We start from the raw sequence: 16462 nt of genomic DNA on the forward strand, positions 1-16462 counted from the left end.
TTTGGAACAACTGTGTTAGGTGCACTATGTGTGTATATAAAAAAAAAAGCATCAGCCTGATTGTCTATTGAACGTGATTAATTTATAAATAAATATGAAACATTTATAATTAATGTTCTGAAAAAAATATGTAAAAATAACTGTAATATACTGTAGGATGTTATTGCTGCTTAATTTTGTCAATCGTTGCTAAGTTTTTTTTTTCAGATCCACATGATGACCGTTAAAGAGTTAAAAGTTGCAGGCCCCGACATAAATATCTGGCTAGGAGTGAAAATGCAACTCTGACTGAAACAGAGTAGTCTATTGAATGCAGTTGGTAGTTTTATCATAATTAGCTAGTCTATATACTGAATCATTATTTTACTTTAGTGCACTCACAAGTAATGGTGCTAACTGACAAATGCACTTAGCTGACAATTTATCTGATCAGTGAAAAGAAATACAGTGGTTCTAACTTTCTTCGCAACGCTAATCACTAGCATGAATTTCTCCACTTGACCAGCTTCACAACACTAAAAAAGCTATTGTAGAACAGCTAACCAAGTCTAAGTGGATTATTTTTGGCACCGTTGACTTGCCCTGTGCTATACTTCTTCTTCAGGTGTTTATATATTGAGCAAGCACTGTTGTGAAATGCCACACAATGAATAAGCAACCACTTTCAGAGATTTTCAGGCGAAATACACACAGAAGAGAATTTTGAGAGATATTTCGGGGAACCTTCTTCCACTGTATGTGGTGCAGCTGTTGCCATGATTAGCCTACTCAAAAACAGTACAGAGAGTCTTAGCATTCTGGCACACAATGAAGGGGAGGGGCAGGGACAAACAGCCGATTCAGAAAATACAATTTGACTATACTTTTTAGTTAATTACATTGATTAATCATGATAGCACTAATTTCAAAACAAAAGTAACTCTAAATATTTGTTAAACATTAGCACATTAGAAAATAATCTTATTAAGTGCAATTACTTGATTTTTGTGTAATGTCTAATCTATATTTTCTGACTGAAACCTGGATCAGACAGTATTTTGTAAATCAAGGCCTCACCCACGGACGATACTTTTTCCATAAGCCAGAATTAGGAGTCTTGCTTTCTGTATTTTTAAATGACAAACTTCAACTATCTCAAAACATGTACGTGATATAACATCATTTGATGCGTCATGGTACTCCTTAAACACACAACTACTCTAGTGTTTAAGTAACTTGCATTGGGAATCTGTTTAGCCATCAGGAGTGGCTGTGTGACAAGCAAATGTGGAAAATATAGAAAATACTCACACTGAATAACCTCTATCAAGGTAAATTTGAAGCAGTAAATCGATCTGTAACTGAACTTTCACAAAACATTTCTCTGTTTTAAGATAGACAAGCCTGAAAGTTCAACAACGGTTTTCTATGGGAGAGTTTGAAATTTCAGAAGCTCGTACAGCACGCTGTATTCAAGATATTTCAATGAAAATCAAACTTTTCAGACAGATTTTCGTGAAGAAGTAGGGTGAATTTCAATAAGATTGGTCCACTTGGAGCCGATCTGTTTCATTTGGACAGGCAGATGGAAATGGCAAATGCAATAGGTGCTTTGTACATTTCAGATGAATGTACCTGATCTGATAAAATACAGCAGGGATCACGAAAGAGACTGACCTGAAAAAAATTGCTCCAGATGCTTTAGTGTTCCAAATCTCTCCCTCCTTCTTCCTTCTTTTTCTTTACATTTGTTCCAAATTTAAGGCTACCTCTGTGAAATTGACTTAACAATTAAATATAAAAAAAATAGATTCACAATGGGCTTCTTATGCTATTTGCTTTCTTTAACTAGAACACCAAACATTACAGACGCGCCTCTCAAACGGCACAAGCAAAACATACACGTCACGGACATCAACGACAGACACCTGCTAAACGCTTGCGTTAGCTGACAACGCGTTCAATAATGAGTCCACTATTCAGGAAAATTCATTGAGATTAATGTATGTCATTTGCAACCATTGTCATTCACTTAACTTCCCTGAAGAAACAACTAGCAATACAAGTAATGAATTTACACGTTGTTCTCAAATGGGTCAAATTAGACTGCCTCCTTTACATTCATATCCTGAATATCCACAGAACCTTCTAACTAACGATGTACCTGAAAGTAAAAACTTTATGAACTGCATTAGATCCTACAAATCGCTATCCACTATGAACATAAACAGTAGCACTGCACGTGACATCCGTCTTGCAAAACTGTTAATTATTCATGAATGTACAATGTCATCCAGTCACTTACTCAACACCATTCATAAACTTCTACAAACGTTGATGAATAATAATATTCCCTTTGGAGTAAAGGTTTTTTTATTAGGAGGAGATTTTAGACAGTGCTTAGCTATTGTTCCACATGCCATGCGCTCGGCTATTGTTCAGTGCACCTTAAAATACGCAGACAATTGGCATTGCTTTCAAAAGATACAGTTAGTACAAAACATGCGATGTCCAGATCCAGATCATAACAATTGGTTATTACAACTGGGAGATGGTACACTCACCAATACAGATAGACTTCACCCAGATATTATTACAATTCCTCAAGCCTTTATCTGCGACGACTTAGTTACAGAGAAGCAATCTCATTAGACCAAATGCCCCTTTTAACACAACGCACTATATTATGTCCAAAAAATATTAATGTGGAAAACATAAATACCCAAGTCATTGCATTACTTCCTGGAGAGACACAACTCTTTCTAAGCTCTGACAAAGTTCACTCTGATCACGACAATGACCATCTTCATTGACCTTACAAATTCTGACCTGGAATTACCTTTTACACTTAAACGGCGTGTACAAAGAAATTTTCCAATAAACCTTTACACTATGCCACACACTTTATTGTTTGCTTTCTATTTGCATCATCTACACCTTCACACTATTCTATATCTCATTCATACATCACGCTCTTTGTCATTTCCCAACACAAGGGGTTGGCAAGCGAAGCGAGCAGGGGGCAGAGCCCCCTAGTGTAGTAAGAAAACCAAAATGTTTACTAGTCTGCACTTACTGATACAATTAAACATTTTATGGAATTCCTCTGCATCTTCTGTTCTAATTACTACACTAATTTAGAACAAAAACATATAAAGTTCTGCTGTACAGTGGTGTGAAAAACTATTTGCCCCCTTCCTGATTTCTTATTCTTTTGCATGTTTGTCACACAAAATGTTTCTGATCATCAAACACATTTAACCATTAGTCAAATATAACACAAGTAAACACAAAATGCAGTTTTTAAATGGTGGTTTTTATTATTTAGGGAGAAAAAAAATCCAAACCTACATGGCCCTGTGTGAAAAAGTAATTGCCCCCCTGAACCTAATAACTGGTTGGGCCACCCTTAGCAGCAATAACTGCAATCAAGCGTTTGCGATAACTTGCAAAGAGTCTTTTACAACGCTCTAAAGGAATTTTGGCCCACTCATCTTTGCAAAATTGTTGTAATTCAGCTTTATTTGAGGGTTTTCTAGCATGAACCGCCTTTTTAAGGTCATGCCATAGCATCTCAATTGGATTCAGGTCAGGACTTTGACTAGGCCACTCCAAAGTCTTCATTTTGTTTTTCTTCAGCCATTCAGAGGTGGATTTGCTGGTGTGTTTTGGGTCATTGTCCTGTTGCAGCACCCAAGATCGCTTCAGCTTGAGTTGACGAACAGATGGCCGGACATTCTCCTTCAGGATTTTTTGGTAGACAGTACAATTCATGGTTCCATCTATCACAGCAAGCCTTCCAGGTCCTGAAGCAGCAAAACAACCCCAGACCATCACACTACCACCACCATATTTTACTGTTGGTATGATGTTCTTTTTCTGAAATGCTGTGTTCCTTTTACGCCAGATGTAACGGGACATTTGCCTTCCAAAAAGTTCAACTTTTGACTCATCAGTCCACAAGGTATTTTCCCAAAAGTCTTGGCAATCATTGAGATGTTTCTTAGCAAAATTGAGACGAGCCCTAATGTTCTTTTTGCTTAACAGTGGTTTGCGTCTTGGAAATCTGCCATGCAGGCCGTTTTTGCCCAGTCTCTTTCTTATGGTGGAGTCGTGAACACTGACCTTAATTGAGGCAAGTGAGGCCTGCAGTTCTTTAGACGTTGTCCTGGGGTCTTTTGTGACCTCTCGGATGAGTCGTCTCTGCGCTCTTGGGGTAATTTTGGTCGGCCGGCCACTCCTGGGAAGGTTCACCACTGTTCCATGTTTTTGCCATTTGTGGATAACGGCTCTCACTGTGGTTCGCTGGAGTCCCAAAGCTTTAGAAATGGCTTTATAACCTTTACCAGACTGATAGATCTCAATTACTTCTGTTCTCATTTGTTCCTGAATTTCTTTGGAACTTGGCATGATGTCTAGCTTTTGAGGTGCTTTTGGTCTACTTCTCTGTGTCAGGCAGCTCCTATTTAAGTGATTTCTTGATTGAAACAGGTGTGGCAGTAATCAGGCCTGGGGGTGGCTACGGAAATTGAACTCAGGTGTGATACACCACAGTTAGGTTATTTTTTAACAAGGGGGCAATTACTTTTTCACACAGGGCCATGTAGGTTTGGATTTTTTTTCTCCCTAAATAATAAACACCATCATTTAAAAACTGCATTTTGTGTTTACTTGTGTTATATTTGACTAATGGTTAAATGTGTTTGATGATCAGAAACATTTTGTGTGACAAACATGCAAAAGAATAAGAAATCAGGAAGGGGGCAAATAGTTTTTCACACCACTGTATATTATTTAGAACAAAAGCTAAAATAAGAATTTTTTAAAATAAATAACTGATGACTGAGCTGTCAGCATCTGTATTTAGTACAAATGGATCACAGCATATCAGTCCACATAAACCATCATAGCAAATATAACTTAGCAACAGAAAAAAAAAGACCATTGATTTCTAAAATTAACAAATTTCTGGACCTTTATTACAAAAATCAAAAACAACACCTAGACCAAAAATTTTTTTAAAAATGAATCCACTTTCAAATATAATACTTTTCTCTGAAATCAGAGAAAAACATACAGCCCTCTAACTCCAGCTTTATTTTTAGAACCACGTTTACAAGAAATTTCAATCATGTTTTTCCCCAACCCAGCACAGAAACCGCCTTAATGAAATTCTAAATAAATCCCATTTTGGTAAAAGCTATGACTACTATGCTTTCAGGCTAAAGAGTAACTTATGACAAAATGCACCATAGGTAACATTCTATTACAATGAGACCTTAACTAGACTGTCAAAGTACACTTTCTTAAGGTATTTCACTTTCATTGTTATAATTTAACCAATCATTTAAATTTAGACTGGAAATGTGGGAGTATTCACCAATTCCTTTTTTAGTCAGTTTTCTCCCTAGTGCCTGGCTAATTTAGGTGAGCGCCTGGCTGTCATCTCACATGACATTGCAAGATGACAGCCGCAGATCTACAGGCACAGGCAGATCTAATGATCTGCAGAGATGGCAACGGGCGAGCGGGCGGGTGGGCAAATATTTTAGAAGCAGGATCACAAGTGGCAAGGGGAGAGGCAGGGCGGGGTGTTGCCGAACACTGGATGCTGAACAAGCTAACAGCAGGGATGAGGTGGAGCGGAGTTCACAAGCAAATATGGGGAGGCGGGCAGGCAAGAGGAGGACTGCTGTGATATAGGTTTGTAATACCTTCTATAACATAACACCTTCTGTTAACATTCAGGATTACAGTGTATGCAGAGTCAGTGTAAATAATAAAATAAAAAAGACTAGTGGAACCAGCCTGTCAGATATCAGATAAAGGGCACCAGGATGTGACATCTCTGTTCTCAGTGTCAGTGCAGTCTGTATAGTGCCAATGAACTGTAAAAACCTTTAAAAAAAATTATTGCAACAATTAATTATTATATGTACAAGGTGCAACTGACGCCATTGATGAAATTCAGTAAATCACCGAACCAACTGCGCTTGAACTGGCTGCCGCTGACGCATGCAGGCTAGTCTAGTGCAGCGGCTGAATCCCAATGACAGTGAGGCTGCAGTTCTGCCAGGGCCGGCAGTGGTCATGAGCTGGCTGCTCAACGAATATACGGCACTGACTGATCAGCTCCGGCGTGCTGGCAAATTGCTCTGTGAAGCGTCTATAGCCGATTGCAGCGTTCAATGAATGTATGTTGCCGAATACTTGGCTCTGGCATGCTGGCAAATTGCACTGAGAAACAACTTTAGCCGGTTGTGGAGAATGTACGTCGCCGCATATACTCGGCTTCGGCGTGCTTCCAAATTGCACTGGAAACCGACTTTAGCCGGTTGCAGCGTTCAACGAATGTACTTTGACGAATATACTTGGCTCCAGCGTGCTGGCAAATTGCATTGGGAACCGACTATAGCCGGTTCAGGAGGTTTAAGGGTTAAGCATTAGTTGTGTTGTGTGTGCAAAAATCCTTGTAGCACTCACTGTGGTTCCTGTTAAAGTGACTCCCTCTGCCATTTTTATATTTAACAAAACCCTCAGTATGAGCAAAGTGACCCCATCTGCCATTCCTTTTTTTGTTCATATCTTGTCCTGCCGTACTGCAAGTGTGCATTGAATATCCAACAGGCTCCCACTTTCCCACTCAAAAGTCTTATTCATAGGTACTTTTCATTTTTTCCAAGCATTTTACCAACATGAGTAAAAAAAGTGTCCGGAAAACAACACTGCTCAGTTATTTCAGAAAACAGACGCCACAAACTAATGAAGGAGCAGCATCAACTCCTGATATGGCAATTTCAGACACAGACATTGCAGAGGTTGGTCCATCAGGGGAAATCTCTTCAGCACACACTCTGCCAATTGATAAATCTGACCACTGCTTATCTGGCATAAACAAACAATGGTTTAAAGATTTTGATTGGCTAATGGTCAAAGAAAATGGTATGTGGTACTCATTGTGCATGAAATATTCAAACAAACACCCCCAAGGAGGGAGATACCTTGGGCAAACGTACCATGCACAAGAATTCGAAAAGAAAGCTTGCTGTACCATGAAAAAGGTAAAATGCACATAGAGTCTTCTGCTGACCTTTTAGGAAAGCATGTACAAGAGCAAACTGGAATCGGTCAAATTGAAAGATCTGTATCTGTGTTAAATAACTTACAGAGAGATGCCTTTGTGGGAGCTTTCAGATCCATGTACTGGTTGGCAAAAAATGATGATTTGAAAAGCTGTTGGAACACTGTAAAGAAATGGGTTGTTCCTTTTTAAAACATCTCAATGTTGGTAAAAATGCACATTACACCTCTGAAAGAATAATGCAAGAGCTGCTGGATGTCTTAGCATCAGAAATAAAGTCTAACATACTGGAAAATATACACGCTGAAAATTTTTTTCAGTATTCTGTGTGATGAAACCACAGACATCTCAGTTGTAAAACAATTAATTATCTATATACAGTAATCCCTCGCTATATCGCGCTTCGCCTTTCGCGGCTTCACTCTATTGCGGATTTTATATGTAAGCAAATTTAAATATATATCACAGATTTTTCGCTGGTTTGTGGGTTTCAGTGGACTATGGGTCTTTTAATTTCTGGTACATGCTTCCTCAGTTGGTTTGCCCAATTGATTTCATACAAGAGACGCTATTGGCAGATGACTGAGAAGCTACCAATCAGAGCATGTATTACTTATTAAATAAAACTCCTCAAATATATTGTGAGCATGGGGGCTGTTCGCACCCCAGAGGATACAGCCGCTCCTCAAGAAACGCTGAAAGACTACCTTCACATTGCTCCCATCCTTGCTGGGCTTACTTGTCGCTGCTTTGTCACACGATATGCTTCCCGCATGGTGCTTCGCATACTTAAAAGATCAAACAGCACCTATTGATTTTTGATTGTTTGCTTTTCTCTCTCTCGCTCTGACATTCTCTACTCCTGATGGAGGGGGTGTGAGCAGGGGGGCTGTTCGCACCCCTAGAGGATACGGACGCTCGTCTAAAAAATGCTGAAAGACTACCTTCACATTGCTCCCTTCCTTGCTGGGCTTTCTTGCAGCTGCTTTGTCAAGCGACATGCTTCCCGCACGGTGCTTCGTAAACTTAAAAGCTCAAACGGCACCCATCGGTTTTTGATTGTTTGCTTTTCTCTCTCTCTGACATTCTCTGCTCCTGACGCGCACTCCTTTGAAGAGGAAGATATGTTTGCATTCTTAATTGTGAGACAGAACTGTCATCTCTGTCTTGTCATGGAGCACGTTTAAACTTTTTTAAAAGAGACAAATGTTTGTTTGCAGTGTTTGAATAAAGTTCCTGTCTCTCTACAATCTTCTGTGTTTCTGTGCAAATCTGTGACCCAAGCATGACAATATAAAAATAACCATATAAACATATGGTTTCTACTTCGCAGATTTTCACCTTTCGCGGGGGGTTCTGGAACACAACCCCCACGATCGAGGCGGGATTACTGTATATATAACTCACTAAGCAGACAGGGCACGCAAGACAACTATGGGATACGCACGACATAGCCACGCCCGACAACTCACACAGACCCGCCCACCAACGCTAAGACCATGGGATACGACGACAACTCACAGAGCCACGCCCACCAACTCTAAGAATTCACTAAGCCCATGGCAAGCAGGACGCACGCAAGACAGAGCCACGCCCGCCAACAATTCGAGCGAAAGCATTTGCCAAGAATGTTTTCATTAATCAAGATCGAAAGTCGGAGGTTCGAAGACGATCACAAACCGTCGTAGTACCGACCATAAACAATGACGACTGCGATCCGGTGGCGTTATTCCCATGACCCGTCGGGCAGCCGACTGGGTAACCAAAGTCTTTGGGTTCCGGGGGTAATATGGTTGCAAAGCTGAGGTTGAAAGGTTGAAACTTAAAGGAATTGACGGAAGGGCACCACCAGGTGTGGAGCCTTTCGCTTCATTTGACTCAACACAGGAAACCTCACCCGGTCCGGACACAGAGAGGATTGACAGATTGATAACTCATTCTCCATTCTGTGGGTGACGGTGCATGACCGTTCTTAGTTGGTGGAGCGATTTGTCTGGTTAATTCCGATAATGAACGAAACTCCCTCCTGCTAAATAGTTACGCGACCCCCGAGCGGTCGGCGTCCAACTTCTTAGAGGGACAAGTGGCGAGGAATTGCCAGTAAGTGTGGGTCATACGCTCACACTGATTAAGTCCCTGCCCTTTGTACACACCCCCCATCGCTATTACCATGATTGGGTGACTTGGTGGATTATATATAAAAAAGCAGCTGGAACCGCGAAGAACAATGAAACGTCAACGTGGCTCAGAGGTGCATGTGGACTGTAGCAGAGACGAAAGCGACTGAGGCAGTGTTTGGAAAATTAAACGTCAACGTGACTCACAGGTGCATGTGGACTGTACACAGACGAAAGCAACTCAGGTGAGGAGTTGGGGGTGGGCACATGAGTGACACCCCCCTGTCGCTACTACCATGTTCGGGTGACTTGGTGGATTATATATAGAAAAGCAGCCGGAACCGAAAAGAACAATGAAACGTCAACGTGGCTCAGAGGTGCATGTGGACTGTAGCAGAGACGAAAGCGACTGAGGCGGTGTTTGGAAAATGAAACGTCAACATGACTCACAGGTGCATGTAGTACTGTACACAGACGAACGCGAATCAGGTGAGGAGTTGGGGGCGGGCACATGAGCAGGCAGTGCGTACTGAACAATGACTAAGAGATGACTAAGAAATCAACAGACTAGAATGGCGGGGGGGGCGGGGCGGAGGGGGCGGAATAGGCGTCCTTACCCTCTCCCCCCGAGCACCGTCCAGCCCCGTCCCTCACTCTGGGAGGTGGAGGCGCGACGGCGGTCCTCCAGTTTTCAGTCACGGACAATTGTATGTTGCCCTCTCCAGAGTTCCATCTTTTCATTCGCCTACAGTAGTATCCTCAAACCCACCCCATTTGGATAACTGTGTCTTTCAGGAAGTATTCACCCATCAATACATAATTATGTGGCATACGCTACGCCGTGGGTTGGCTAGTTTACATTAAATATGTTTTCCAGGTCACTAAAGAGGTCAGAATTAGTTTTGTATCAACCCGCAATATGACTGATGGCAAAGCTGAGACTATAACCAACACAATGAGTGAGACTATGGACACTCTAGGCTTGAAAACTGCTAATCTGGTTGGACTAGGGTCAGATGGGGCGGCTGTTTTGATTGGGAAACAGAAAGGTGTGGCAAAACTGCTTAAAGATAAAACATCTGGACTCTTGGTCAACTACCACTGTGTAAACCACCAATTGGCCCTTGCAAGTGCCCAAGCAACAGCTGCTGTACCTTATTTAACAAAACTGAGTAACATCTTAGGGCAGCTATTCTATTTCTTCCAAAATTCTTCAGTTAGGATGGCTGGTTAAACGGAAATCCAAAATATTCTGAACATTCCGCAGATTATGCTGAAAATGGCCAGTGACACTAGATGGCTGTCTCATGACTCTGTAGTACAGTCACTACGACAGTGTATGATGAGTGTCATAGCTGCACTGGAAAGAGAAGCCACAGAACGAAATGACCTCACAGCTGAAGGATTAAGCTAATGTATTTAAACATTCAATTTTGTTTCCTCTCTGATGATGCTTTCAGACGTATTATCTTTGTTGTCCAACTTATCTAAGGCTTGGCAAAGGCAAGATGTCAATCCTTCCGAAATTGAGCCAATTTTGCTTCCCACAAAATTGTCCATCATGGAGTTGAAAGACACTCCTAGGAGATATTTTTAAAGACTTCCATCACTGTCTGACAGAAGAATGTGTATATAACAATGTGGAGATCTGACCAGAGTGATGTAATGTCATTCAAAATTGCAATATATGATAAATACCTAGAGACAGTTGTCAAGCACCTAGATGCAAGATTCCCTGACATGCCAATTATTTCCAGCTTTTCAAAAGTTTTCAATGCAGAAACTCATGATTCAAGTGAGTCTGCTGAAATTCTTTTCTATCATTACTCCAAAAATGGTAGCCCTCCAATTTTAAAATATGAAAGCAGCAGGCAAGAATGGACAGTTGCGTCAAAAATGATCAGAAGTCATTCATACAAAGACTCCAGTCCAAAACAGATTGTACTAAACATGGCAATGACATCAGAGCTCAAAGAATCGTTTCCAAATTTAGCCAAACTAGCTCATATTGGGCTAGTGATCCCAGTGAGCACAGCTGAATGTGAAAGAGGGTTTTCTGCCCTTAAAAGGATCAAGACTTGTTTGAGAAATCACACGAATCAAAGCACGCTAAATAATCTCATGCAGATCTCCTTGGAGGGCCCAGATCCTGGGGACTTTGATTATGGGAAAGCTGCAAACAACTGGGCCTCTAGGAAGAAAAGAAGAATAAATATTTAACTGAAGACACCTTCTGCATATGCAAGTTGGCTTTGAAGAATATATTTTTTTTTTTCTATTGTTTTCACTTTTCTTCCCGACAGCAACAATAGTTGTGCCTCTTGGTTTATATCATAGCAATTGTTATTTAAAATTTATAAGGCATGCGGGATCCTGAATTGGATACTTCTTAAATTTAATAAAAATATTCTGGCACAAGTGTCAAACCTTAAAAAAGGAAGTCATATTGAGCATTGGAAAATAATTAATAATACTTAACTAATAAAAATAGTGCACATTTAATTTTCCCCACCACACCCGGCTACTTTTTCATGCCACCCGGCTGGAAAAAATGTCTGGGGAGAACACTGTTAGTTATAGTGCCCAAGGTTTGTCAGGACTCAATGTGGGGATAAATGCTGTGCTATTTGTATATTTTGCCATAAGGAAATGTCTTTAATAAACAAAATATTCAATTTCAGTTGTTTTCATTTGTATTGCAATGATAACTAGCTGCATTTACAACTGACTTAAATGTTTCTATGCCCACAATATACTGCATTAGTGAAGTGAAACTATCAAAATAAAATTTATTTTCATAAAAAATACTGCAAGACTACAATCAATGCAAATGGGTTAAGTTTTAGTTTTGATTAGTCAACCTGAAATTGTGTGGTCATATGTGAAACTGATCTGTTAGTCAGTATTTCCTAACTAAGATCCTTTTCTTTATCTTAGACACATAGTAAGCTTAAGGTAATTTACTAATATTAAGGATATGGAAATACTTGTTAAATATACAATAGCTGTTTCAAACAAATGATTGTTGCCAACTTTTTTTGTTTCTAAATCATCTAGTACCACCCAACAGTTAATTAAAAAAAAACTTACATAAAGAACCATATGTAAAAGTACTTTATTGTCTTCTAGTCACAGTATATTCCAGGATTTATAATCGCATTTTGATATATAAAACAAAACGGCTACATACTACTTTATTTTACTGCCTACTCCTAATGACTATATACCCAAAGACTATATACCCAAAGACCTTCTCAACAGCATCCCCTCTAGCACCTATGACACTAAGAAACTATTTACTTAGAATATCACAATGTCTTAAGAAATATATGCGTGTGTGCATGCATATATATATATATATGTTATACAGCACCTGCCAAATAATACAAACAGTACACAACACATATTGGGCCCTAATTGGAGCTCATCAGGTATATGCACCTTTGCATCCCCTTACTGGAATCAAACCTCAGATGTCCATGCCTGAGGCGAAACCTCTGACAGTGTGTTGTGGCACGTCGTTCACTTACTTGACAGGGTGAAAATCAGGAGAAGGAAAGGTGCGTACGTCTGATGAGCCCCAATTAGGGGGACACATGTGTCATGTACTCTTTCTATTATTTGGCAGGTACTGTATGACATGTCCATGATCTGCTTCTCGCAACGGAGAGGGCATGGAGGATGTTTGCAGACTGGCCGTCCAACCACAAGCATTATCTGGTAGATAACCACCCAAATAATCAGATTGCGGTCAGACCTATGGATATACATACTATACATACACATACATACATAAACACACACAGTCTGTGAGCATAGACAGCCTGATTATGTCAGTGGAAGTAAACTAAAAAATAAATATAACCAAATTTGCATTATATCCCCAGTGTAGAGATGGACATTGTGCATTATTCGGAACCCATTTGAATTTTGCCTCTAACATAACCCATACATCGGGTAAATGCAGACAACCAACTGCTTCCCCATGCATGCTGCCAATTTTGCTCATCACTGATGTAATTCATTGTCGTAGGTGGCTGCACTACTCTTACTGGGCTGAGTTCCATTGTTTATTTAATTTGTTACTATAAATGTTTTCACCATCTGTTTCCAGCCTTGCTCTAGTCACCTTCCCTTCTCAATTGCAAATGTTCTGTTATTTTAAGAGGGGTGGGGTACAGGACAACTCTGACAAGAATTATAAAAACTAAGATGAAAATCTGGGGATTTTAAAAAAGTAAGTCAGCAGCCACTCAGTTCACAAATTAAATACTAACAACATACAGTATATATATTATATATATATTAAGCATTAGAGAGGCTCATTTTGTTAGCTAATACTGGTTTGCTATTTTCAAGTTTAAGATTACTGTCATGTGTACATAGTACAGTAACCATGTTCCCTCAGGGAGACAGAAATAATACAATACCGACAAAAAGACACACACACAGAAATATGTAATTGTATACATATATTGTGTATACATACAAGAATATGTGCAGTATTGTTATTATAACTAGCTGCTCAATAATCTTGCATGGAAGAATACATATAGTATTTGGTTTTATTACCGACAATTTAGTAATCTTAAGACCCATGGATTCAATGAGAAGTCAAGCAAAATGACAAATTTTATTGGCTAACTGAACTGATTACAATATGCAAGAATTTGAAGAAACTGAGGACCCTTCTTCAGGGAGGTTACTACTACAGACCTATTGATTGAATCTGTCCCTAAAACTAAAGGTGCGAATGTAAATGACTGAACTATTTGCCAGAGGAAGCAGTGAGAAAATTGACACTACCAAATGGCCAAGGTCCTTAATAATACTGTTTTCCTTTCTAAGCCAGTACATATTACATATGTCATGAACAGAAAGCAGCTGGGTGCCAGTATAATATTCTCTGCTGCCTTCATCACTGTCTGCAGTGCTTTATGTTCTTGAGCTGAGCAGATGCCACATCAGGATGATATGCAGACAGTAAGGATAGACTATAAGTTAGTAGGAACAGATGGAGAAATCTGAGCTTTCCTCAGGCCTCTGAGGAACTAATGGCACTGGAGAGCCTTCTTGACAAAAGACCAAATGTGTTGTACCCACTTCACTTCATCACTGATGCTCAACCCAAGAAATGTAATGCTGTTGTCCCTCTCAACAGCATCCCTTCCAAGGCAGATGGGAATGTGGTCTGCCATCTGAAGTCTTTGACTAGCGGCTTGGTTTTGCTGACATTAAGGATGAGATTATTGGCCTGGAAACACTGAGTCAGCAGGTAAATCTCATCCCTGCAAGCTGTTTCATTATTTTTGGTTATCAAGCCTAAAAGTTGGAATCGTCTGCAATTTTAATGATAGTGTTGTAGCTGTGTTTGGCTAAGTGGAAATGTAATAACAAGGACAAAGGTTATAAAATACAAATTTAGTCCAAGAAATACATAAAATATAAAAATTCCATCTTAAAAAAAGTATGATAATAATTCTTCATTTAAAATAAACTGGCAACAAAAGTGTTAAGAAAATATAAACAACACAGTCAAGGAAATTAGTCAAAACTCAAATATTAACCTTAGAAATGTAAATAAACACAAAAAACATTACGCTGATTATGAGTAGCTAAAATATAAAATTACAAGATAAGTCATTCAATGCCAAAGGACTTCAAAAACTTGAACATGAAATGCCACTATTCACTACATGCTCAATGAAAAAGGAAGATGAATACATAGCTTCATATTTTGCTGATAGTCAAAACAAACACAATTCTAAACAACACAATACCCCCCCCCCCCCCCAAAAAAACAGATTTCTAAATATAAATTTTTAAACATGGTGGGACAATTCCAATCGTGGTCACAAAAAATTACTATGCACCTTAATAAAAACTAATCCCGTTTGGGGGGCGTATGGTGTATTTCTACAAAGTATCAAGAATGGCTGAACGTAATTCCTACAAGGCCGAAGCTGGGAGTTGCACATTTTAAACAGAGGCAAAATAAGAGCAGCACATATTCCTACATTAACTATAAATACCTTATAAACGTTTATGTAATCACCAAACATTGTGGGGAGGCAAGAGACATTCACAAACTACACGACTCATAACTGCAGGAAATACCGACACGCACTTGAACAAGGCATTTGAATTCAGCGCACCAAAGTGGGATATTGGGGGAAAACATTATTTGTGCTTACGTGACCCTAAAACGTGCATTTTTGTGACAATTGGCAGGCCTTGGTGGCTCTTATAGGAGACGCATGGACACGCCCCCATCTGCTCGTATTTAGATACATCACTGCCTTTATTTAACCTCAGCTTTTCAAGGAAATCCTTTCTCTTCTGTGCGCGAGTTGACACCTAAAGTGGGGGTGGGGGGTTGACAATACCCCCAATAGACAAAAGCAGTTCATGCAAAGGGGTCAAGCTCCTCTAGCAGACTCAAATGCAAGTGAGCTCCAAATTCCCCGATTTGTTCAGGATTTTAAGCAGGTGACGTAATTTGTACCACTGGTGCCGATTCAATAAACTTCATGCTGACAGTCAAATGAACCAGTAAACTCCAGTCTAACTGGCAAAAAAATTAACGCCAGTTGACTATTGACATAACAATTCCGAAACTGTCGCGGAGGCGACATTATTTCGTTTGCTTTTGTTCTCTACGCACACACTATGAAATCCACCAGTTTATCACCTTCCCTCTCAACGTAAGAAGAGCTGTACGTGACAAATACTTAAAAACGCACAAACATGTATATTTTACTTTGACTCACTTCGTGTGTGTGTGTGTCTCTCTCTCTCTTTTACACAAACACAAACTCACCTTCTTTCACTCCCGGGAGTTTTTTCTGATCAATGCTGATATCAGCCATGTTTCCAATACGGATCACCCAGTGTTAAAATACAAAATAAAAAAAAATCCAGTCAGAAGAATGGTTTCGTTAGCTCTGCTACTTTCAACCTCGAAGAGCCCTTCCCTACTGACCGGGCAGCTCAGTCTCTGCAACACAGAACCAGCATTCACTCACTACAATCGATAAGCTGCGGCACAACACAGCAAAGCGAAGTCGACGAAAGCGATGTACAGGGTGCGACACAGGCCAAAATGCACGCGAGGTTGTTAACGTGTGTAAAGCCCGCCCGCTTGCCCATTGGATAGGGCTACAACTGTCTCCCGCTTCAAAACTACTCGCACTACAGGAATACGCATAAAATTATGCCAATCCAAATTAACATTTCTGAATATCTTAAAATTAATTTCAGATGGACAAAAATTCCTTAACAAAGC

The 16462-nt window shown here is 39.9% G+C and overlaps 1 protein-coding gene across 2 annotated transcripts in view; it reads right to left on the reverse strand.

Annotated features, from left to right (window-relative positions):
- ccdc50a (coiled-coil domain containing 50a) overlaps positions 1-16258 on the reverse strand; it is a 167988-nt gene extending 151730 nt beyond the window's left edge. The window contains exon 1 of one of the 2 annotated variants that reach the window (XM_051922248.1): positions 15998-16258. In XM_051922248.1, the coding sequence (XP_051778208.1) occupies positions 15998-16046 (49 nt within the window). In that variant the 5' untranslated portion in view covers positions 16047-16258. The remainder of the gene's footprint in view (positions 1-15997) is intronic. The other variant, XM_051922250.1, reaches the window with a different exon arrangement.
- Positions 16259-16462: the final 204 nt, after the last annotated feature.

This window comes from Erpetoichthys calabaricus, chromosome 2 (assembly GCF_900747795.2).
Source record: "Erpetoichthys calabaricus chromosome 2, fErpCal1.3, whole genome shotgun sequence".
Taxonomy (NCBI): Eukaryota; Metazoa; Chordata; class Cladistia; order Polypteriformes; family Polypteridae; genus Erpetoichthys; species Erpetoichthys calabaricus.